The sequence below is a fragment of the Salmo salar genome, chromosome ssa03 (assembly GCF_905237065.1).
Source record: "Salmo salar chromosome ssa03, Ssal_v3.1, whole genome shotgun sequence".
Lineage (NCBI taxonomy): Eukaryota > Metazoa > Chordata > Actinopteri > Salmoniformes > Salmonidae > Salmo > Salmo salar.
In genome coordinates this window covers 87,269,653-87,296,620 of record NC_059444.1, presented here as the reverse complement: position 1 = coordinate 87,296,620, position 26,968 = coordinate 87,269,653, and the positions used below count along the sequence as shown (strand labels likewise).

The 26,968-nt window shown below is 40.3% G+C and overlaps 1 protein-coding gene across 1 annotated transcript; it reads left to right on the top strand.

The window, feature by feature from the left end:
* Positions 1-1,242: 1,242 nt before the first annotated feature.
* LOC106606427 (transmembrane protein 235) lies at positions 1,243-26,442 on the top strand. The gene is made up of 4 exons (XM_014202611.2): positions 1,243-1,765; positions 3,268-3,348; positions 7,911-8,048; positions 25,297-26,442. The coding sequence occupies exons 1-4, from the start codon at positions 1,594-1,596 to the stop codon at positions 25,527-25,529; spliced, it is 624 nt and encodes a 207-aa protein (XP_014058086.1). The 5' UTR covers positions 1,243-1,593; the 3' UTR covers positions 25,530-26,442.
* The last annotated feature ends 526 nt before the right edge of the window (positions 26,443-26,968 follow it).

Genomic DNA, 26,968 nt, shown 5'->3' with positions numbered 1-26,968 from the left:
GAAATAATCTGTCTGTAAACAATTGTTGGAAAAATGACTTGTGTCATGCACAAAGTAGATGTCCTAACCGACTTGCCAAAACTATAGTTTGTTAACAAGTAATGTGTGGAGTGGTTGAAAAAACAGTTTTAATGACTCCAACCTAAGTGTATGTAAACTTCCCACTTCAACTGTATGTACAAAGCCCTTTTTACATCAGCAGATGTCACAAAGTGCTTATACAGAAACCCAGCCTAAAACCCCACATCTGGGTGGTAGCTTGACTAGGAAACGTGTTGTCAGCTCCCCAATCTAGTGCATAGGCTTTTGCTCAGTGGGCTACAGCCTTGACATGCACAAGAGCCTCATGCAACCCAGGGATCACTCCATGTCAATTGGGGACATGACGACATGAGAGGGTGCTGAATACAATTTAATCCAATACAATAATTGTGGACCCAGCTGGTTATTGAAGTAGCCTACTACTAATACAACATTCCTCCATTCCAGGTAACCTGACTGATTTCTTGACTGGCCATTGACTGGCCATTCTAAGAAATTGTCACAATATTATTAAAAGTTCCGAAATGGAGCTCTTCATTCATTAAGTGTTTGGTGTAATGGATCAGCTGTTCCAAAATAGGATCACTACTGAAATACAACATATATTAGCATTGCCACTGCGCATCAAAAACGTTATAAGACAATTGAGTAGGACTGGGCTGCAGCGTCATAAGCAATGCTACAAGTACCCGGTTAGGTGTAACCCATTGCTTAAATTGAGTACATATTAAGCTAATAGTTTACTATATTTCATTTGAGCAAGTAGTTTATCAATACTGCACCTACCTTTATTCTATTGGGTTTCCCATTGACAGTCCCGCCCTCTGATTGACAGCTCTCAGATGAGAACCTTCTGTTTAACCTGCTCGAGATGGACAAAATAAGTGCGTTTTGAGTCCTCATCAGCATCTGAACAGAAAGTTTCCATTTTGAGTTTGAAACTAGAAAAGTTTCTCAAAGTAAACTATTTCTCTATTGTGATTTATCTTTTAAAAATGTAATAAAATGTATGCACTCTACTGTAAGTCGCTCTGGATAAGAGCGTCTGCTAAATGACTAAAATGTAAAAATCTTCATATTGCTACTAAAGCCGGCTATTTTCTATAAAATGTTTTCCTGGTGTCCTGCTCATTTTACTTATAGGGCCTAATGTTTACTCTCACTACTCCTACGAACTAGCGTTGGTGTACTTACCCAGGAGTGAGGAGTGGGTTACATAAGCAGCGGACCCTCTCAGTAGTGTCTAATAATACATCGGTCGGCTACTCTCTCTCCCGTTATTTACTATTTCAAAGCGCAGTTGTCTTTTATGATTCGTTCCATTATATTTGACAATATCACAACAGAACCCTCTTGACCAGATTTTGCCGAGGATAATTTGACAAGTCAGCACTAGATGGCGGGAGAAGAATAGAGAGCATGTTGGAGAGCTTTGCGTATTTATCCATCTCGGGTGCCCGGTCCAGAACGTTGTGTGATACGGATTTCTTTGTGACCATGACGTTCATTTGAATTGCTCACGGATTTGTTTTTAACCAAGTTTAAAAGACAATGAAGTACGGAATGGTTGTTATCACGGCTGGCTTTTCAGGTTTACTCAGCTTCAGCTTTCTTGCAGTGGCAATTGGCAGCGACTATTGGTACATCATCGATGTGAACAAGGCGAACCAGTCGGACTTGGAGGACCTGAGTTCGCATTCCGGTCTCTGGAGGATCCGTGAAGGTATGTCCACGTAATTCTTCTTCTTTTTTAAGCACCCCAAATTAAATGCCACAGCCTAGCAAACTTTGATATAGCGGTTCAATATTGCGCTGTGTTTTCTGGTAGATTGTCATATAACTTGAAATACATGTGCCTAATTTAAACAACGGAGTCTACCTGTTTCACCACCCATGTCAGGCTGCTTCCACGACCCACTGGCTACAGACGTCCGTTCAACGTCTACTTTTAATGTATATTTGGTTGAGTTGTCAACTAACGTGAATTCAACGTGACATCAACCAAAAATGTCCTTTAGGTTAAAAGTTGGATGAAAAAAATAAGAAATTCCCATAAATGAATGACTTTTTGCAAATCCAATCACTTTTCAATGTTGATTCAGCCTCATCACATTTTTGCTTTCCTTACTTTATATTAGATTACATTTATTTAAATTCAACTACAAAAACTGAATCGAGTTTCACCTTCAAAATGCTACCCCTTTCAGAATGGACCCAATACTGGTCCATAGCCATCCTCTGTTGTATGCCAGCTAATCTCTTCCCCACCCGAGACTCATTTGCATGCACAGGACATTGCAAAAAACAGGTGCACTTTAGAAGCATTTTTTCCACATCTGTTTTATTGCACTCCTGCTCATTTACATGTTGCATATATATTATTATTATTGTTATTATTATTATTATTAATAATATTATTATGATTGTTATTATTATTGTTGTTATTGTTATTTTTGTTATTATTAATAATATTACTATTGTTATTATTATTATTATGAATAATAATAATAATATTAATATTATTATTATTCACATAGCTCACCTGTATCTTTCTGGCAGTTTTTTTAACTGCATCTCTGTCAGCCTAGAGTATATTTCCTGTTGCAGACAGTGTTTGCGTTCCAAATCACACCCTATTCCCTATTCCTGTCTGCGTTCCAAATCACACCCTATTCCCTATTCCTGTCTGCGTTCCAAATCACACCCTATTCCCTATTCCCATAGAGCTCCGGTCAAAAGTAGTGCACTACATAGGAAATAAGATGCTATTTGGGACGCAGACATAGGGGAGTGACACATTAAGCAGGGAGCGCCTGCAGTGTCTGTTAGTTTATCAAGGCAAGTGGTACACCACACTACTGCAGTACAGTGTGTCAACAGTATCACTGCTATAGATTTGTTGATTTATGGCCTGTAAAGATTTCTGTCTGAGAGCTCAGCGGTGAAGCAGCTGTTGATGTTAGGCACACACTTAGTAACCGGATATTAGCAACCATATAGGTCTTATACAGCCATCGGTGTGTTGTGTCATAGGCCTACCTTTTGATTGGTATTTTAACATTGTCATGTATGTCTACCAGTCTGAGCGGTCCAATATAATATGCAATATCTGCCATTTAGCAGAAGCTTTTATCCAAAGCGACATACAGCCATGCATGCCATTTTACGTATCATCTACCAGTCTGAAAGGTCAGCACATATATCTTCTGTTTGCTCTTTTTACAGGGAAAAATGCCACCTCTTGGCCAATCCAGTCCTTCTTTGTGGATACCTCCAACAAAACTGAGATAGAGAAGCACCTTATCAGTGAGTATATGGCCTCTGCTATGTGGCTTCCGACGCCTTCTACATGAAGACTATATTTGAGTCCCAAATGGCACCCTATTTCCTACATAGTGCATAATGTTTAACCAGAGTCCCATGAGCCCTGGTAAAAAGTAGCAGTAGTGGAAAAATTAACAAATTGTGATACTTGAGTAAAAGTAAAGATACCTTAATGGAAAATAACTCAAGTTAAAGTATAAATTACCAAAAAAATCTTATTTTAAGCAAACAAGGTGGCACCATTTTCTTGTTATTTTGATATTTACAGATAGCCAGGGGTACACACCAACACTCAGACATCATTTACAAATGAGGCATGTGTGTTTAGTGAGTCTGCCAGATCAGAGGCAGTAGGGATGACTCATGATAAGTTTGTGAATTTGACCATTTTGCTGTTCTGCTAAGTATTCAAAATGTAACGAGTACTTTTGGTTGTCAGGGAAAATGTATTGAGTTATTTTCTTTAGGAATGTAGTGGAGTAAAATTAATCAAAAATATAAATAGTAAAGTACAGATACCCCAAAAAACGATTTAAGTAGTAATTCAAGTATTTTTACTTAAGTACTTTAAACCATTGAAAAGTAGTGCACTATATGCCATTTAGGGCACAGGTGTAGTTAGTTCTAGCTCTGTCACACCCACATACAACAGCACAGGTTGTTGAGTCTGTACGATGGGCTCAATGTTTACCAAGTGAATCAACATCATTGCACTCCACTTTGACAATACAATATAGACCCCATAAAATGAAAAGGTTCATTACTAAACATGTACAGTTGAAGTTGGAAGTTTACATACACCTTAGCCAAATACATTTAAATTCCGTTTTTCACAATTCCTGACATTTAATCCTAGTAAAAATTCCCTGTCTTAGGTCAGTTAGGATCACCACTTTATTTTAAGAATGTGAAATGTCAGAATGATAGTAGAGAGAATGATTAATTTCAGCTTTTATTTCTTTCATCACATTCCCAGTGGGTCAGAAGTTTACATACACTCAATTAGTATTTGGTAGCATTACCTTCAAATTGTTTAACTTGGGTCAAATGTTTTGGGTAACCTTCCACAAGCTTCCCAAAATATGTTGGGTGAATTTTGGCCTATTCCTCCTGACAGAGCTGGTGTAACTGAGTCAGGTTTGTAGGCCTCCTTGCTCGCACACGCTTTTTCAGTTCTGCCCACAAATGTTCTATAGGGTTGAGGTCAGGGCTTTGTGATGGCCACTCCAATACCTTGATTTTGTTGTCCTTAAGCCATTTTGCCACAACTTTGGAAGTATGCTTGGGGTAATTGTCCATTTGGAAGACCCATTTGCGACCAAGCTTTAACTTCCTGACTGATGTCTTGAGATGTTGCTTCAATATATCCACATAATTTTCCTCCCTCATGATGCCATTTATTTTGTGAAGTGCACCAGTCCCTCCTGCAGCAAAGCACCCCCACAAAATGATGCTGCCACCCCCGTGCTTCACGGTTGGGATGGTATTCTTCGGCTCGCAAGCCTCCCCCTTTTTCCTCCAAACATAATGATGGTCATTATGGCCAAATAGTTGTATTTTTGTTTCATCAGACCAGAGGACATTTCTCCAAAAAGTATGATCTTTGTCCCCATGTGCATTTGAAAACCGTAGTCTGGCTTTTTTATGGTGGTTTTGGAGCAGTGTCTTCTTCCTTGCTGAGCGGCCTTTCAGGTTATGTCAATATAGAACTCTTTTTACTGTGGATTTAGATACTTTTGTACCTGTTTCCTCCAACATCTTCACAAGGTCCTTTGCTGTTCTGGGATTGATTTGCACTTTTTGCACCAAAGTAAGTTTATCTCTAGGAGACAGAACGCGTCTCCTTCTGAGGTCTTGGCTGATTTCTTTTGATTTTGCCATGATGTCAAGCAGAGGCACTGATTTTGAAGGTAGGCCTTGAAATACATCCACAGGTACACCTCCAATTGACTCAAATGATGTCAATTATCCTATCAGAAGCTTCTAAAGCCATGACATAATTTTCTGGAATTTTCCAAGCTGTTTAAAGGCACAGTCAACTTAGTGTATGTAAACTTCTGACCCACTGGAATTGTGATATAGTGAATTATAAGTGAAATAATCTGTCTGTAAACAATTGTTGGAAAAATTACTTGTGTCATGCACAAAGTAGATGTCCTAACCGACCTGCCAAAACTATAGTTTGTTAACAAGAAATTTGTGGAGTGGTTGAAAAACGAGTTTTAATGACTCCAACCTAAGTGTATGTAAACTTCCCACTTCAACTGTAGATGGGCTTTTGTTGGCCTATAGTGGATACTTGACTTAATTAAGGACAAGTAGCATTTCAGGACGATGTAAAACAGACCAAGCTGACAAAGAAAGGGTTTCTTTTTTTATGGATCTTTTGGATTTACAGTGTATTCGGAAAGTATTCAGACCCCTTAACTTTTTCCACATTTTGTTACATTACAGCCTTATTCTAAAAAGTATTAAATAGTTTTTTCCCTTATCAATCTACACACAATATTCCATAATGATGAAGAAATATACTTTTTTTCAAATGTATAAAAATTAATAAAATAAAATATCACATTTACAAAAGTATTAAGACTCTTTACTCAGTACTTTGTTGAAGCACCTTTGGCAGCGATTACAGTCTCACGTCTTCTTGGGTATGACGCTATAAGCTTGGCATGGGGTTTCTCCCATTCTTCTTTGCAGATCCTCTGAAGTTCTGTCAGGTTGGATGGGGAGTGTTGCTGCATGGCTATTTTCTGGTCTCTCCAGAGATGTTTGATCGGGTTCAAGTCCGGGTTCTGGCTGGGCCACTCAATGACATTCAGAGACTTGTCCTGAAGCCACTCCTGCGTTGTCTTGGCTGTGTGTTTAGGGTCGTTGTACTGTTGGAAGGTGAACCTTCATCCCAGTTCGAGGTCCTGAGCGCTCTGGAGCAGGTTTTCATTAAGGATCTCTCTGTACTTTGCTCTGTTCATCTTTCCCTCGATCCTGACTAGTCTCCCAGTCCCTGCTGCTGAAAAAAATCCCCACAGCATGATGCTACCACCACCATGCTTCACCGTAGGGATGTGCCAGGTGCCAGGTTTTCTCCAGACATGACGATTGGTATTCAGGCCAAAGGGTTCAATAATGGTTTCATCAGACCAGAGAATCTTGTTTCTCATGATCTGAGAGTCCTTTAGGTGCAAACTCCAAGCAGGCTGTCATTTGCCTTTTACTGAGGAGTGGCTTCCGTGTGGCCACTCTACCATAAAGGCCTGATTGGTGGAGTGCTGCAGAGATGGTTGTCCTTCTGGAAGGTTCCCCCATCTCCACAGAGGAACTCTGGAACTCTGTCAGAGTGACCATCGGGTTCTTGGTCACCTCCCTGACCAAGGCTCTTCTCCCCCGATTGTTCAGTTTGTCCGGGTGGGCAGCTCTAGGAAGAGTCTTGGTGGTTCCAAACTTCTTCCATTTAAGAATGATGGAGGCCACTGTGTTCTTGTGGACCTTCAATGCTGCAGACATTTTTTGGTACCCTTCCCCAGACCTGTGCCTCGACACAATCCTGTCTCGGAGCTCTACAGACAATTCTTTGACCGCATGACTTGGTTTTTGCTCTGACCTGCACTGTCAACTGTGGGACCTTATATAGACTCGTGTGTGCCTTTCCAAATCTTGTCCAATCAATTGAATTTAACACAGGTGGACTCCAATCAAGTTGTAGAAACATTTCAAGGATGATCAATGGAACAGAATGCAGCTGAGCTCAATTTTGAGTCTCATAGCAAAGGGTTTGAATACTTATGTAAATAATACATTTGCAAACATTTCTGAAAACCTGTTTTCTTATTGTCATTATGAGGATTTGTGTGTAGATTGATGATGGGAAACAAATCATTTAATCCATTGTAGAATAAAACTGTAACTGTAATGTAATAAAATGTGGAAAAAGTCAAGAGGTCTGAATGCCCCCTCCCACACACACACCTAAGCACACAGTGATGTTTCTAGGCATAAGCGACATAAGTGGCCACTAGGGGGCCCACAACCTGATTTAGTAAGTCAGCCTGGGTCCCAACGTAATGTTGAGAGTTAGAATAGTATGATACAATTTAGAAGTTTGTTAGTGCATCTGCACTTTTCCTCTTATGTCAGTCACTGACAATCACTTAATTAGCCCATGTGAGCTAACATTTCTCTATGCAAAATGTGTAGAATTGCAGGACATTAACTTCAAAGCTGCAAATCATTCTCTCTGCCACCAAGAGGGGGGCATTACATTTTTTTGCCCGTGAGGTGGGGGGGCATCAACTAAATAATTGCTTATGGTTCCCGAAATGCTAGAAACGGACCAGCTCTCACACACACACACACACACACACACACACACACACACACACACACACACACACACACACACACACACACACACACACACACACACACACACACACACACACACACACACCATGCGGAAATGTTTTTGTGAGAGGACAATGTACAGTGATATGTATTTCTCCAGCTCACAGTAACCCTGCTTTGCATTCTGGGTCTCCCTGCAGACTCCCACAAGGTCATAGTCATCCTGCTGCCTCTCAGTCTGTTGCTGGTGGTGTTGGGAGGGATCTGTGGTCTGGTCAGCTCTCTGGCCAGGAATCCCAGCCTGCTGGCTGGCTCCGCATCCTACTTCCTCTTCTGCAGTAAGTCATTTCTGGAGCATCCCCTGGTGTTCAGGCCTGGATTGTGTTCATTAGGCACTAATTAGACGAGAACGGACTGAAACGGGGACTACATGGACTTGTCCAATGAGAAACACTCTTTTTATTTTTTTAATAGTTTTTTTTAAATTCTGTTGTGTGCCCTAATGAACACAACCCTGGTTTTCAGACAAGGCTTAACATAGTATTTGTGTTTGATTGAGCTTTCCCAGCACAATGGAAACAATAGAATAGTCCAAAAGTGCCAACTCTGCCCACCTGGCACTCAAGTTGAAAGAAAATGTGTTTTCATGGTGTTCTGGAGCTTGTGGCAGTGAAATGGTTATTTTATATTGATTCTATGTTGTACTGATGTGAATGTCTTGTTCAATTGCTTTAGGCTGAAATTGTACGGTGCATGATACTGAAAGGTTAAAGACCAGTGGGCATTTTCTAGCTGTCAGTGTGTGTGGGTGTGTGGGAGGATTTGAGTACAAACATTCTCATACTGTTGTCTTTATTCAATTGAAGGTCGCTTTCAGCTTTCAAATAAACTCAGTTTTCTCTCTGAAACAGGCTTAAATTACCTCATTCAAGGATTTTTAGAGATGACAGCAAATATGTTTTGAAAGGTTGAGATATTGCACTGAATACTTTCAGTCAGGGTCGGTTTAATGCAGGGGCTTCCCGGGGCTGAAGCCCCTGAGCCCAAGCCTGTAGATCCAGCCACAGGAGTTTAAAATACACCAGAGAGCATCATTTAGCCACAGCAGATGAATAGTTCCTCCCCCCCCAAAAAACAACTGTGGATTAAAGAGCGACTGCCTTTTAAAAGCCAACTAATCCTTTTGAGGCATCAATATGAGTCAGAAACAGTTATTCTAGTGTCATAATGGACTGCAAAGTGTAAATAGAATAATTTTGGTCGTAAAGTCAGTTTTGTCTACAACAGAGTGTGTAACATCTGTGCATCACACTGGGTAAATGAAGGTTGTGTTTTGATTTGACAATGTCCTTTTGCCCACAAACATGGGGTGAACAGCTGTGATGATTGCTCTCTATCCAATAGCATTGACAGTGAGACAGGCCTGCCCAGAAGCTCTGACCTTTTACATCAGACAACACGTTGTGCATTTTATTACTTGAGAAATACTGCACCAAATACCTTAATTAGATGTAAAATTGTGCAACTACAACATCCTTGGCCAAAACGTCAACATTTATTACAGATTTCATGAGTTATTTTAGATTCATTCTTGGGACTTTGAGGAAAGGAAATAGGCTTCCACGTCTACAGTGTCACATGGGGGACAAACATCAATAACCAAACGTGAAATCGGTCAGGAAACTGAAATCTTGTTTATCGAATGAGCAACAGAAAAAACATGACCAGTCTGCGTGTTCAGTGGCTCTTTAAGTTTTATCACAAACACATACTGGTAACTGCTAAAATAAAGGAAACACCAACATAAAGTGTCTTAATAGGGTTTCGGGCCACCACATGCTCCCAAAAGAACTTCAATGCGCCTTGGCACAAATTCTACAAGTGGACCTAAACCAGCACCCCCAGGGGCACTGCAGCAAGGCACTGAACCCCTAACCTGCCACAGGGACACTGCAGCAAGACACTGGACCCAAACCCTGCCCCAGGGGCACTGAACCCCTAACCTGCCCCAGGGGCACTGCAGCAAGGCACTGAACCCCTAACCTGCCCCAGGGGCACTGAACCCCTAACCTGCCCCAGGGGCACTGCAGCAAGGCACTGAACCCCTAACCTGCCCCAGGGGCACTGCAGCAAGGCACTGAACCCCTAACCTGCCCCAGGGGCACTGCAGCAAGACACTGAACCCCTAACCTGCCCCAGGGGCACTGCTCTGCGGCTGACCCTTTGCTGCTTCCAGCTTCTAGGACAGGGCTGTTCAACTCTGGTCCCGGAGGTCCAAAACACTTCTGTTTCTTGTTTCTACCTGGTAGTTATTAATTGCACTCACCTGGTTTCCCAGGTCTGAACCAGTCCCTGATTAACAGGAGAGGATGAAAAACAGGAGAATTTTGTCCCTCCAGGACCGACATTGAACAGACCTGCTCTAGGGGAATAAAACAGCCTTGAACAGCCCTGCTCTAGGTTAATATAACAGCCTTGAACAGCCCTGCTCTAGGAGAATATAACAGCCTTGAACAGCCCTGCTCTAGGGGAATAAAACAGCCTTGAACAGCCCTGCTCTAGGAGAAGATAACAGCCTTGAACAGCCCTGCTCTAGGGGAATAAAACAGCCTTGAACAGCCCTGCTCTAGGGGAATAAAACAGCCTTGAACAGCCCTGCTCTAGGAGAATATAACAGCCTTGAACAGCCCTGCTCTAGGGGAATATAACAGACTTGAACAGCCCTGCTCTAGGGGAATAAAACAGCCTTGAACAGCCCTGCTCTAGGGGAATATAACAGCCTTGAACAGCCCTGCTCTAGGAGAATATAACAGCCTTGAATAGCCCTGCTCTAGGAGAATATAACAGCCTTGAACAGCCCTGCTCTAGGAGAATATAACAGCCTTGAACAGCCCTGCTCTAGGGGAATAAAACAGCCTGCTATAGGAGAATATAACAGCCTTGAACAGCCCTGCTCTAGTCGTCAATAACAGCCTTTCTGGAAACATAGATGCCTTTGCTGGGAAGGCATGAGTTCCTGTCTAGCCCCTGAAAAATAGCGTAGTTTCGCAATCTCACACAAAGAAGACATCTTTCATTCATCAGTTTTTTTTTCTTTCTTGTAGCAGTAGAATAAACATGGCATTATGAGAGTGTCAGGTCTCGTCATGTCTAACCCTTACATTTTCATCCCTCCAAAAAAACTGCTCTTGGTCTACCTAATGGAGATAGGAACACCTTACGTGTTGCTCACTTGACAAGAAAAAAGCTTTCCTTGTGAATAGCTTCTGATGACAGCACTCTGCACCTCCAGACAGAATAAAATATGAGATCTAATCCAGCTGAGACTGAGTGAAGTGCTGTGATGAAGAAGCAAAATACACACACATTTCAAATCGGCCCCACAGTGAAATAAAATAAAACCATTAATATTTCTGCAACACTTTCTGTGAGGCACACATACTGTATATAAAGCATTATAAGTAGGCTAGTATATTATTTCGTTTTTACTTCTTTACCTAAAAAATATTCCTTGTTTGTTGGGGAAAGAAGGAGCCATGTTATTTATGTTCCTTATCCCAATGCAGGTTTGATTAATCCTCAGCCAAGAACGCACATAAAGATAGTATTATGGCATTTCTATATTATTATAGTAGTAGTTTTATTACATTACATGTAACTTACCTATAGAGTACTTGACTGTATCTACTCCCCCAATACCAGTTCTACCTACTTGGGTGAAAGCCTACCACTCAGCAGTAGTCCAGAGTAGGATGGTACAGTCCTACTCCAAGCCTCTACCATCACCGTACACTTCTGCCATCACCTCTGCCATCTCCACTGTCTCCGCTTTTTGACTTCTCAAACTCAACACCTGGCATTTCAAACACACACACACACACACACACACACACACACACACACACACACACACACACACACACACACACACACACACACACACACACACACACACACACACACACACACACACACACACACACACAGAGATGAGAGTTAATTTGTTATGAGAAACACTCACATAGAGCAGCCAACTGTGTCAGCTGTCAAGAACAGATGTATCTTACTGAAAAAAACACGCCTTTCCTCCCACTGACACTACAACAGATCATTCTCTTTCTGAATCCACATTCTGATCAAATCTTATTGTGTTACACAGCTGATATCATTGCTGGTATACAGCTACATTGTCTTGGTTCTGATCAGGAGGAGTGCTAAACAGCAAAACCGTCCATTTAATTGGATCATTTTCAATATTTGATGGAGCATTGATCAGAGGGTGGAGTGATTGCTGATCACGGTAGTTGGGGGGAAATACCCTGTGGTAATGGCAAGGAATCAGACTGGCTTAGCATGATTGAACCAGGATATCAGAGTCTTCTGGGCTGTTTTGACCTGATTGAGCCAGGATATTAGTCTACTTGGCTGTTTTGGCATGATTGAACAAGGATATCAGAGTCTTCTGGGCTGTTTTGACCTGATTGAGCCAGGATATTAGTCTACTTGGCTGTTTTGGCATGATTGAACCAGGATATCAGAGTCTTCTGGGCTGTTTTGACCTGTTTGAGCCAGGATATTAGAGTCTACTTGGCTGTTTTGGCATGATTGAACCAGGATATTAGAGTCTACTTGGTGGCTTTCCACACAGTTGATAAGCAACCTTGTTTTTATGTCTACTTTTCCGATATTTGTTTCCCTATGCTATTACTTACTCTGGGCCTGTTTGAACTAGGCCTTCAGAGTGCTACTGGGCTATGCTATTACTTAGTCTGGGCCTGTTTGAACTAGGCCTTCAGAGTGCTACTGGGCTATGCTATTACTTAGTCTGGGCCTGTTTGAACTAGGCCTTCAGAGTGCTACTTATTTTCCACTCTGGTCTTCAGGCAGCAGGCTGGTTTGAATGAATGTTGTGATGAAAACACAAAGCACTATATTTTCCAGTATTTTTCTCCTACCCGTCCAATATTACAGACATTACAGAGATCCATCTGTTCTGTCTTTGTACTGGATGTGCACACCTTGTACTTGAGACAAAGATAGACTCACTCAAACAAAACACACGCACACACACACACAAACTCACACAGACACACACCTCATACACACACAGACTCCTGTACTCACACACATGCGTACGCCCATACTCACAAACACACTCACATACACACACACACACTCACAGAAACACAGACACAGACAAGGCTGCTGTCCCATGTACTGCTACACGGTTTGTTAATACACTGGATTCTCAACAGAGCTCACTGTAATATATCTGCTGCTGTACATATCACTATTCATATATATTTTTGGTGTATATACTCATAGATTACGTTTGGATTAACGATAGTGTTATTTGGGTTATTAACTAGATAAGTCCTAACATTCATCATTTAACTAGATTAGTCCTAACATTCATCATTTAACTAGATTAGGCCTAACATTCATCATTTAACTAGATTAGGCCTAACATTCATCATTTAACTAGATTAGACCTAACATTCATCATTTAACTAGATTAGTCCTAACATTCATCATTTAACTAGATTAGTCCTAATATTCATAATTTAATAGATTAGACCTAACATTCATAATTTATCTAGATTAGTCCTAACATTCATCATTTAACTAGATTAGTCTTAACATTCATCATTTAACTAGATTAGTCCTAACATTCATCATTTAACTAGATTAGTCCTAACATTCATCATTTAACTAGATTCGACCTAACATTCATAATTTATCTAGATTAGTCCTAACATTCATCATTTAACTAGATTAGTCTTAACATTCATCATTTAACTAGATTAGTCCTAACATTCATAATTTAACTACATTAGTCCTAACATTCATCATTTAACTAGATTAGTCCTAACATTCATAATTTAATAGATTAGACCTAACATTCATAATTTATCTAGATTAGTCCTAACATTCATCATTTAACTAGATTAGTCTTAACATTCATCATTTAACTAGATTAGTCCTAACATTCATCATTTAACTAGATTAGACCTAACATTCATCATTTAACTAGATTAGTCCTAACATTCATCATTTAACTAGATTAGTCCTAACATTCATAATTTAATAGATTGGACCTAACATTCATAATTTATCTAGATTAGTCCTAACATTCATCATTTAACCAGATTAGTCTTAACATTCATCATTTAACTAGATTAGTCCTAACTGTCACGTCCTGGCCAGTATAAGGGTTAATTGTTATTGTAGTTTGGTCAGGACGTGGCAGAGGGTATTTGTTTTATGTGGTTCGGGGTGGTGTTTTGGTAAAAGGGTGTTTGATTTAGTATTTCCGGGTTTTTGGTTTATGGTCTATGTTTATGTATTTCTATGTGTAGTCTAGTAAGTGTGTTTCTATGTAGAGTTAATTGGGGTGGACTTCCAATTGAAGGCAGCTGTGTGGTGTTGCCTTTGATTGGAAGTCCTATATTAGTTGGGTGTGTTTGTGGGAGATTGTTCTGTGTTTAGCCTTGTGCCTTGCCAGACTGTCTGTGGATCGTTCGTTCTCTTGTTTGTTGTTTTTGTGTTCATTTTGATTTAATAAATGTTCAAAATGAACAAACACAGTCCTGCTGCATTTTGGTCCTCCTTCACCGATGATAACCGTGACACTAACATTCATCATTTAACTAGATTAGACCTAGCATTCATCATTTAACTAGATTAGACCTAACATTCATCATTTACCTAGATTAGACCTAGTATTCATCATTTAACTAGATTAGACCTAACATTCATCATTTAACTAGATTAGTCCTAACATTCACCATTTAACTAGATTAGTCCTAACATTCATCATTTAACTAGATTAGACCTAACATTCACCATTTAACTAGATTAGACCTAACATTCATCATTTAACTAGATTTGTCCTAACATTCATGATTTCTTGTTCCCAGTGTTTTATTATTATTTGTGTACTTGTTTGACATTTTTGCTCCTCTGTTAGGAGCCGGTAACACAAGGATTTCATTACCACCACTATAACATCTGATAAACTGTGTACGACACCAATTGATTTGATCCTAGAATATAACATTCGATAGGTCTACATTGGTGTCACAAACATAACGATGCTGACTGTTGTCAATCCAAAATCCAATGCATGACACCATACCTTGCCAAGGCAAGTTTTTTTGTCCTGTTTAATTCAATGATATCACCGAGCTAAATTAGAAGGGCTTATTCTATCTACAGGATCAATATTCAAACTACTGAGAAAGTTTGAACTACTGAGAAAGTTTGAACTACTGAGAAAGTTTGAACTACTGACATAGTTTGGGCTAGCAGGTTCATAAAAATGCTGCATGCTAAGACACATGATCATGGACAATGCCACCCACCCACTCTACAGCAGGGTATGAAGCACAGGAGCAGCTTCAGTAGCAGGTTCATCCTGCCCAGAAGCTCCAGAGAGAGGTTTAGACGATCATTCTTACCCACAGCCATGAGGCTTTTCAATGATTAACTGATTTACTATGTCTTCTTATTAAATAACAACATTTTGTAACTCCTTGAATTGGATTGTATCTTTTATGGCTACTAAGGTGCAGGTGCCTTCATATCTGTCTTAATGTGTGTTTTTGATCATATGTTTGTCATTGTTATGTATTGTTGACTGGTAAAACAATTTCCCAAGTAGGGAGCAATACAGTACTATTCTACTCTGACAACTGAGGGAGTTTGGTCTGACAACTGAGGGAGTTTGGTCTGACTACTGAGGGAGTTTGGTCTGACTACTGAGGGAGTTTGGTCTGACTACTGAGGGAGTTTGGTCTGACTACTGAGGGAGTTTGGTCTGACTACTGAGGGAGTTTGGTCTGACAACTGAGGGAGTTTGGTCTGACAACTGAGGGAGTTTGGTCTAACAACTGAGGGAGTTTGGTCTGACAACTGAGGGAGTTTGGTCTGACAACTGAGGGAGTTTGGTCTGACAACTGAGGGAGTTTGGTTTAACATCTGAGGGAGTTTGGTCAGACAACTGAGGGAGTTTGGTCTGACAACTGAGGGAGTTTGGTTTAACATCTGAGGGAGTTTGGTCAGACAACTGAGGGAGTTTGGTCAGACAACTGAGGGAGTTTGGTCAGACAACTGAGGGAGTTTGGTCTGATAACTGAGGGAGTTTGGTCAGACAACTGAGGGAGTTTGGTCAGACAACTGAGGGAGTTTGGTCAGACAACTGAGGGAGTTTGGTCAGACAACTGAGGGAGTTTGGTCTGACAACTGAGGGAGTTTGGTTTAACATCTGAGGGAGTTTGGTCAGACAACTGAGGGAGTTTGGTCAGACAACTGAGGGAGTTTGGTCAGACAACTGAGGGAGTTTGGTCTGACAACTGAGGGAGTTTGGTTTAACATCTGAGGGAGTTTGGTCAGACAACTGAGGGAGTTTGGTCAGACAACTGAGGGAGTTTGGTCAGACAACTGAGGGAGTTTGGACAGACAACTGACAATGTCCTAATATAGATGCCATGTATGGGCTGGATGTTTATGTCTTCTACGTGGTAGGAGGTATAGCTCTATTCAATCAGATTCACTTTAGCATTAAGACAATCCCTGGAGCCTTGTTTACAAGTTCCAACACTGGAATGTGAGATGTAATCTACACCTCAGTTAGGATGAGAAAAATCCTCATTATTTCATTGATTTGACATTATTTCTATATAGACTACACTTTCTTCTTCTCAACTTTTAATGTGAGTGGAGTGGGTGTGGCTTCAATTATTTCAAGAGCAGCTGATCACCAATTTGACAGCTCCAACGCAGGTCTATCTCTGACACCACTCTATAGGGAACATAGACCATTGACAAATGTCCCCCACCTCACTCTGAGGAACAGTTTCCTTGAGAAGTCTGGCAGGTTCCGTAATTATTGCTGTAGGCTAGCTTGTCCAGAGTTCAGCTGGAGAGCAGCCAGCAGTAGTAAACCAGTAAACACAAAATCCGTCACATAATATATAAGATTAGCTGAATGCCACAAACCTAAAGGAATATAATTAAATCCTGGTTCAAGTGGAAAATCATGCTTGTGGATGAAGCATACAAACTAAAAAGGAAGATGTTTACTCTGGGATAGTAATAACTGTTGAAATCCTCCTCCTTATATTGGGATGATAATTTCCTCTAAAGCACCCATTCCAATTACAGCTTTGTAAAATGGAATCTAAATCGTTGTATCTAGGTAACTCTTGGGTCACACCTGGACATTATTACAGGTAGCTAAGAGTACGGCGGCTAATAGAACACCCCTGAAAAGCCCTACCAGCCTACCATTAAATGGAGGTAAGGAGCTGGTTAATGGGATGAAAGGAACACTGCATCACCACCACAGTAGCTAATGGCTCTGCCTAAGTAACAGAGTTTGAAATGTGGTGGTTGGAGCCATCCATTTGGTATCCCTGGGTGGCTCAAACCGTTGGAACGAATCAAGGGGAAGTGGTACTCGCTATGAAAGCAATGTGACATTCGTAACACCTGCACTGGGCCTATTTTAAGGCTGTCCATGTGGAGAAGGTGAATGAAGGGTATCCATGCAAAAGAAAATAGATGAAATAGGTTTAATTGAGCTTGAGGACCGAGCTTTCTGAAAATTCCTACATTTGGCTTTAGAGTGGGAAGTAATGACAAGCTAGAGAAAGCCAGGGTCATAATATAATATATAATATATTAATATAATAATATAACAATATATGTCATTTAGCAGACGCATTTATCCAAAGCAACTTACAGTCATGCGTAGATACATTTTACGTACAGTATGGTAAATGTGTCCCAATTTGAAGCGGTACTGTATTCCAAGACTATAAAACACAGAGGCTGTTCACTCATAGTGTACCTCTCTCCTGTTTGTTCCTCTGAGATTCGGTAGCTGTTTTTATTTCTATCAATAAAACAATTGTTATCCTCTTTGAAACCAGTAACAACATTCCACAGCCGAAATAGAAATAGTATTTATTTATTTATCTTGCTCCTTTGCACCCCAGTATCTCTACTTGCACATTCATCTTCTGCACATCCTACCATTCCAGTGTTTAATTGCTATATCCTGTTTAGGATAGGGGGCAGTATTGACACGGCTGGATAAAAAACATACCCGATTTAATCTGGTTACCACTCCTACCCAGTAACTAGAATATGCATATACTTATTACACATGGATAGAAAACACCCTAAAGTTTCTAAAACTGTTTGAATGGTGTCTGTGAGTATAACAGAACTCATTTGGCAGGCAAAAACCTGACAAGGTTTCAGGCAGGAAGTGGCCTGTCTGACAAGGTGTCGTTCTTCTTGTCTCTGTTTATTGAAGAGTGGGGATCTTAGCTGTCCCGTGACACTTCCTACGGCTGCCATAGGGTCTCAGAAGGCGGCAAAAAGCTGAATCGTGGCTTTGCAGGCTCTGGATGAAACAAAGTAGCGCGTTTGGGTAGTGGCTGGTTACAGTACTGTGAGACTCAGGCGCATGCCCGCGTCGACCGAAAGCTTTGTTTACTTTCCTCAGTTTAGCTAAATGGACATTCCCGGTCGGAATATTATCGCTTTTCTACGAGAAAAATGGCATAAAAATGGATTTTAAACAGCGGTTGACATGCTTCGAAGTACGGTAATGGAATATTTAGATTTTTTTGTCACGAATTGCGCCATGCGCACGACCCTGATTTACCATTTCAGATAGTGTCTGGGACGCTTACGAACAAAACGCCGCTATTCGGATATAACGATGGATTATTTTGGACCAAACCAACATTTGTTATTGAAGTAGCAGTCCTGGGAGTGCATTCTGACGAAGACAACAAAAGGTAATCAAACTTTTATAATAGTAAAGCTGATATTGGTGAGTGCTAAACTTGCCGGGTGTCTAAATAGCTAGCCCGTGATGCCTGGGCTATGTACTTAGAATATTGCAAAATGTGCTTTCACCAAAAGCTATTTTAAAATCGGACATATCGAGTGCATAGAGGAGTTCTGTATCTATAATTCTTAAAATAATTGTTATGCTTTTTGTGAACGTTTATCGTGAGTAATTTAGTAAAATGTTAGCGAATTCCCCGGAAGTTTGCGGGGGTATGCTAGTTCTGAACGTCACATGCTAATATAAAAAGCTGGTTTTTGATATAAATATGAACTTGATTGAACAAAACATGCATGTATTGTATAACATAATGTCCTAGGGTTGTCATCTGATGAAGATCATCAAAGGTGAGTGCTGCATTTAGCTGTCTTCTGGGTTTTTGTGACATTATATGCTAGCTTGAAAAATGGGTGTCTGATTATTTCTGGCTTGGTACTCTGCTGACATAATCTAATGTTTTGCTTTCGTTGTAAAGCCTTTTTGAAATCGGACAGTGTGGTTAGATTAACGAGAGTCTTGTCTTTAAATAGCTGTAAAATAGTCATATGTTTGAGAAATTGAAGTAATAGGATTTTTAAGGTTTTGAAAATCGCGCCACAGGCTGCAAGTGGCTGTTACGTAGGTGGGACGAATTCGTCCCGCCTAGCCCATAGAGGATATTGTAATTACTATTTATTGCCTTACCTCTCTTATCCTACCTCATTTGCACATGATGTATATAGATTTTTCTACTGTATTATTGATTGTATGTTTGTTTATTCCATGTGAAACTCTGTGTTGTTGTATGTGGCGAACTGCTTTGCTTTATCTTGGCCAGGTTGCAGTTGTAAATGAGAACTTGTTCTCAACTGGCCTACGTGGTTAAATAAAGGTGAAAAAAAAAGATATAAGTCAAAACTCTAACTCGGCCACATGAACATTCACTGTCTTCTTGGTAAGCAACTCCAGTGTAGATTTGGCCTTGCGTTTTAGGTTATTGTTTTGCTGAAAGGGGAATTAATCTTCCAGTGTCTGGTGGAAAGCAGACACTTAGCTCCATCCTGTTTCTTTTTTATCCTGAAAAACTCCCCAGTCCTAAGCAATTACAAGCATACCCATAACATGATGCAACCACCACTATGCTTTAAAATACAGAGAGTGGTACTCAGTAATGTGTTGTATTGGATTTGTCCCAAACATAGCACTTTGCATTCAGGACAAAAAGTTAATTGCTTGGCCACATTTTTTGCAGCATTTACTTTAGTGCCTTGTTGCAAACAGGATACATGTTTAGGAATATATTTATTCTGTACATGCTTCCATCTTTTCGCTCTGTCAATTAGGTTAGTATTGTGAAGTAACTACAATGTTGTTGATCCATTCTCAGTTTTCTCTTATCACAGCCATTAAACTATGCAACTGTTTTAACGTCATCATTGGCCTCATGGTGAAATCCCAGAGCGGTATCCTTCCTCTCTGGCAACTGAGTTAGGAAGGAAGCCTGTATCTTTGTAGTGACTGAGTGCATTGATACACGATCCAAAGTGGGTTTTTTTTATCCATCTACCAATAGGTGTCCTTCTTTGCTAGGGATTGGAAAATCTCTGTGGTCTTTGTAGTTGAATCTGTGTTTGAAATTCATGTTAAACACTATTATTGCACACAGAGTGAGTCCATGGAACTTATTATGTGACTTCTAAAGAACATTTTTACTTCAGAACGTATTTAGGCTTGCCATAACAAAGGGCTTGAATACTTATTGACTCAATATATTTAAGCTTTTCATTTTTAATTCATTGGTAAACATGTAGAAAAACATATTTCCATTTTGAAATTATGGGGTATTGTGTGTAGGCCAGTGAGCAAAAATCTCAATTTAATCAATTTTAAATTCAGGCTGCAACACAACAAAAGTTGGAAACAGTAAAAGGGTGTAAATACTTTCTGAAGGCACTGTAAATATACATTTAACATTACCCCCAAGACAGTGAGGACACTTCACATAATGACTTTCCCAGAATCAAAGAAAAAGAAGCACTTAGATGTCTGCAATGACCCTTGAGGTTTATTACGGATAAACAGACAGGCTTACATGTATTAGGGACACACAGGCAAGCTCATGTTTCTGTGTGTCAGACTTCTCCCTCAGGGCCATGACATTCTCTTGTGACTGACAAGTATATCTATTTGACAAGTATATCTAAGTATATCTAAAGTTTTTTATAATCTGAAGAGTTTTGAATCTTGAGAAGTGTCATGTCTAAATCTAAGTACGCTTCAATAAGATACATGTTGCAACAACATATTTTAGTTTTGTACAGAGGAAGTGGTCTATCAAAATTGTAAATCTCTTCCAAGGCCACATTTGTAACAAACGCACGTCTACCGCTACCTTGTCAGCAGAAAATCAGTGTAATTGGCCCTAATTCACTCTCAAAGGCGCTGCTTGAATTGATTAATGTAAATCATATTTACAAATTAGGTACAGCCTCCACCCCTTGTATTTAAAGAGGAAATCGAAGATTCAAAAATCAACAAAGTGGTTTCCCCGCCACTTGTTTGGGTAAACGCCTCAGGGATGGGGCTGGAGAAATGTAACCACTCTCACATTCATAGAGAGAGCTATGGATGTAATGACTGACCATCCATGAGATCAAACGTCTAGTTAGAACCATGTTTAGAGGATATATATATATATATGGCTATATATATATATATAACATTTACATTGTTTACAAACAATGGAGTAAAACAAGCTCATGTTTTGGGTTCTGATGGGGTACGACAGTTAAACTAACCTCAGAATCACCTTAATTCGCCAGGCACATTTAGATTCACATGCTCAGATTTGTACTTGGTGATATGGTGCTGCTAGGGATAACATTTAGAGACAGACAGTGTACACAATGTTTACATATATTATATTCAAGTAGGTTAAATAAAAATAAATAAATAAAAGGTAGAGTGAACATAGACTAAAAGAGAGCTATATGAGGCTTCTGAAAGTTCTTCAATGTCTATACAGTCTATCATAAATACAAAAATATTTTTGTTCCCATGTTGTATTTGGATGTATTTTGTATGTGTATTATAATTCAACTACTGTTTGCACTGTAACTGTGGAAAAAAACGATACAAAGTTATGAAAAATAAAAAAGTGTAAATCATGGATGTACCAATCACAGATTTCCCCTTTAACACCTTGTGACATGTTCAGGTTATGATCTGTTGTAAAGTTAGACGTTTTCAGAAAACACCTCGCTCTGCTTGATTATTCAGCTCATAGTCCAGGTAATTAGGGCTATGAGCTGAGCGTGAAATTAGATCAAGTCTGGAATTTAGATGGGTATTTAAAAAGCCAGGCTATTCTAATAAGGGGCACAGATGTTTGTAAATGGACAATCATTCTAGCTTTTTGTGCCCCTTGAATGTCTGTTCTTTGTTCGTGTGTAAATGCCACACGGTTCAAAGATCTAAATATAATGATTGATCATTATTGCTGTTTGTGAATTCATTTCACGTACTATGCAATAGCTATTTTTTGTCTGTGTGTTAAAGTCGTTATGACATTGGACTAGTTGTTTCATGTATTGCATTTACAATGGACTAGTTGTTTCATGTTTTGCATTTACAGCTGCACCATCGAGAGCATCCTGACCGGTTGCATCACCGCCTGGTATGGCAACTTCTCGGCATTTGCCCATAAGGCGCTACAGAGGGTAGTGCGTACGGCCCAGTACATCACTGGGGCCAAGCTTCCAGCCATCCAGGACCTCTATAATAGGCGGTGTCAGAGGAAAGCCCAAAAAACTTTCAGAGACTCCAGTCACCCAAGTCATAGACTGTTCTTTCTGCTACTGCACGGCAAGCGGTACCGGAGCTCCAAGTCTAGGACCAAAAGGCTCCTTAACAGCTTCTACCCCCAGCCATAAGACTGCTGAACAATTCATCAAATGGCCACCGGACTATTTACGTTGACACTCCCCCCTCCATTTGTTTTGTACACTTCTGCTACACGCTGTTTATTATCTATGCATAGTCACTTCACCCCTACCTACATGTACATATTACCTCTAACCTGTACCCCCACACTATGACTCAGTACCGGTACCCCCTGTATATAGCCTCGTTATTGTTATTTTATTGTGTTACTTTTTATTATTTTTTACTTTTGTATATTTGGTAAATATTTTCATAACTCTTCTTGAACTGCACTGTTGGTTAAGGGCTTGTAAGTAAGCATTTCATGGTTTTAGGTTCTTATTTTCCAGAGTAAATAACTCACGGACACTAGAGAAGCTTTAACCAAGTTTAATTCCTCCCAAAGGTTCTGTACAACTGTATTCAGACAACCCAACACTTCTCCCATCCAGATATATATATCCCAGTTAAGACACTCCTCCTTCTCTCCAATCCGTATATCTTACCGTTTAACAGGAAAAGAGTAACAAGATCCCAAACCTTTATTACTTCCTTCAGGTGACCTGTCCTCACCTCCTGACCTCAACCCCTCCTTCATCTAATCCACAGATGTCCATCTGTCTTTCCTGTATCAACATGGTGCTCTGCTCCCGTCCCCAACACATTCCAACACATTCCACAGCTATCTGTCTTTCTACAGATATCCTATGCTTCTTCTCTATCATTTATTTTATATCTCAATGTTCAAAATGTTGAATCCAACAACGGTAAGGTCTACACTTGTTGTATTCAGCGCATGTGACAAATAAAGTTTGATTTGATTTGAACTAAAGATAAAGAACATGATGAGGATGTAAACAGACTGTGTCCCAGAAGGCACCCTATTGTAACGTGTGTCGTAATGATTGGACCAAGGTGCAGCGGGAACGTGTATACTCATCTTCTTTAATTGGTTAAAAGAAGGAAAAAAACAAACAAAACACGTATACAAACACAACGACCGACACTAACATTCCTGTCAGGTGCTCAGACACTAAACAAGGAGACAACTACCCACAAATCCCATGACAAAAACACCCCTCTTAAATAAGACCTTCAATTAGAAGCAATGAAGAGCAGCTGCTTCCAATTGAAGGTCAACCCCATCAACTAAACATAGAAATAGAAAGACTAAACTAGAACATAGAAATATACTAACATAGAGAATTAACCAAAACCTCGGAAAACTCTAAACAAACACCCCTCTACATAAACACATAGCCCAACAAACCCCGAACCACATAAAACAAACACCCCCTGCCACGTCCTGACCAAACTACAATAACAAATAACCCCTTTACTGGTCAGAACAAGACACCCATTCCCTACATAGTACACTACTTTTGAACAGAGGTATATTGGCCCTTGTCAAAAAGTAGTGCACTATGTAAGGAATAGGGTGCCATTTGGGACACTGACAGAGAGATTGAGAGGACGTTGAGATGTTTGCAAACATTTTCCTCATAACTAGATTATAATAATGTTGACACAGCGTGAAAAGCCCATCTAGCTGGGATTACATCATCTCCATCAGATCGTTATACTTTAACTAAATGCATCAATTATGTATTATACCTCACAGGGTATAGTTAAAAACGGATTGGGTAAATAGGTTGAATTCCATGGATAGTAGTAGTGGGTTTCTGTGGACAACAAGCTTGAACAAGATAGCTCTATGATGGTAATCCTGACCTCGGTGGTCTCCATTGGAAAATGGAGGAAACAACGAACAAAGCCTGCGGTTGTCATAGTGCCTGTTTGTCTTTTGTTTATGGGAAAACAACTAGACTGTGGGTATACTGTGGAATTGAGTGTTGAGATGTCTGGGATATTAGCTCAGCGGTCGAGAGATGGTCTCATGAATCATTTGCTTTTGCCCTCAGAGCTATAACAGGTCTTATACTTTAATAACAGATGGGGAATTGTAACCTCACTCCCCAGCTTGAAGTGCCTCTAGCCACGCTGCTGAATTTATAGCTATTCACTAGTGTAGTTGACTAAGACGTTATCAAGGAGGGCGGTCAGGTGTGTTTGTGAGGGAGTGGTCCAGGGTTCTAGTCTTGGTGTGAGTTGACTAAGACGTTATCAAGGAGGGCGGTCAGGTGTGTTTGTGAGGCAGCGGTCCAGGGTTCTAGTCTTGAGGTGAGCTTGTTAGGGATGAAGGGGTTTAGCTAAGTAAGCACAGTGATATCCGTCACACTTACTATGACTGCGGTATGTGGTTTTCTTACCAACCTTAGTTGAATGCACTGACCAGAAGGTCAGAATACTGATAATTACAACTCTGAGGTCAAGACTAGATAACCTTGTACATTTTGTTGCATGACAGCTGTGTGCTAATACCTCTAGCGGATCTCAAATGTCTTTTCCCACAATCCTCTCACCTCACCTCCTCTTGAAACCCATTGGAAGAGATGGTCCGAGGGGAGGGACCTCAGATCTTCTCCAATGCTTTGTTATGCATCCAACATAATCATGATAAATGATAAATAGATATCAAATCCGGACACTCCCAAGAGTCAATCTATAATTAGAACAATGAAGGAAGTACTTGATCACTCACTGTATTTGAGTAACTTGGATTCATTCCAATGAACGTTCTAGAGCAGCGAACTAGGCAGCTTTTGGCGGAGATCGCATTCATGGTAAATACTGCAGATAATGGGAAACATGTAAATGAACTTTAAAAAGTGCGTTGTCAGCTGTCTAGTGTGCTGCTCTATAATGTGCCTTTGATTGAATCCCGGCCAAACTTTGACTATCTGTCTGTATCCATCCAGGTCTCTTCACCCTTTCCGGGTTGAGCGTTTACGTCAACTACTGCCAACGGGCTCGGGAGCTGTTGGAACCTGAGATTCTGGCCAGCGTCCATGTGTCCTATGGCTGGTCGTTGGGTTTGGCCTGTCTCTCCTTCAGCCTGGAGGTGACCGCAGGCCTGCTGCTGATGCTGGCTGCACGTATGGCCCATCTCATGGGACATGACCATGGAGTCACCATTATCGCTATGGCCTGAAGAGGGAAAGAGAAAGGACTGAAACTGGAAGGGACTTCTGGAAGGGTCCATTCAGAATCAGTCATTTTCATTCTCTGTTGCCAAACATTTTAAAATGTTGTCCTAATGAACATGACCCCTGACTGTGACCCAACTCCCCAGTGCATTGCAACTCCAAAGGACTGACTTGGATGTTGCATGTTCTAGCTTTCTCCTCTGAGCTACTGGTCCATATTAGGACAGTCTCAGAGGCAAAAGAACTTGGCTCCACAATTCATCCCTCTCTGGACACATGGTCTCATTATTGGGGGCAGCAGCTCTATTTTGCTAATTGAAAGATATTTGCAAGGCTCCAATCATACACACGTGCACACAACAATACACTCTTTCTGGCAATATTACATAGCAAATCATTAGATTCGAATGCTAAAAAAGAGAAATGCTTTCGCATCCTCAATGGCTGGAGGGCAACAGCAGTTAATAATGCTTCGATTACTTAGCACCTCTATTTCCTCTTTGGTTTCCTCAGGGTTCACAGCCCAGAAGCTACTTTCAGCACATTCCATACATTGTCACAATCTACTAATTTATTAATGTTGTGGCTCTTTGCTAATCAATGAGTTGTTGTGAGATGAAAAAAGGCACAACGTTAATCACTAGGACATTATTGCTGTAGGAAGTTTGGTTTTGGTTTCTCAGTCCACTTGTCTCTATAATTGTGTATCGTAATGATAATAGGCATTGTAGAATTTAATTTGGAAAGAAGGAAATGATCCAAGTTTCAAAATGCTTTAAACTAATAATTGTCTAGTAGATAGATGCCTGCCTTGTACTTGCATCATGGCAGTCTTGTGTGTGTTTGTGTTATGTTACAACTCCTTTCAAACCTTGCTACAGTAACATTAAATCATACTGACTATGAGGGCTAACAAAGGAAATTGGTTTGTTGTGTATGCCGCACCACATTCTAAATGACCTCACCCTCACAATGTAGAACAATGATCATTAGTCTGAAATACTGGGTCAGTGGGCTATTTTAGTCCCACACACAGTAGCTGCCCTCACTCACAAGTTCCCCTGGGTTTTCCACCTGCCAATAGTGCCAAAGGTCAATTGCATACCAGTAGTAATAAAGGACTAAAAACAGGTTCATAAAACCAACCAATCTGCAGAGAGAGATCAGCTACTGTATGTACCAGAAACAAAAACCTTCCTAAAGAGAGAGATCAGCTACTGTATGTACCAGAAACAAAAACCTTCCTAAAGAGAGAGATCAGCTACTGTATGTACCAGAAACAAAAGCCTTCCTAAAGAGAGAGATCAGCTACTGTATGTACCAGAAACAAAAACCTTCCTAAAGAGAGAGATCAGCTACTGTATGTACCAGAAACAAAAGCCTTCCTAAAGAGAGAGATCAGCTACTGTATGTACCAGAAACAAAAGCCTTCCTAAAGAGAGAG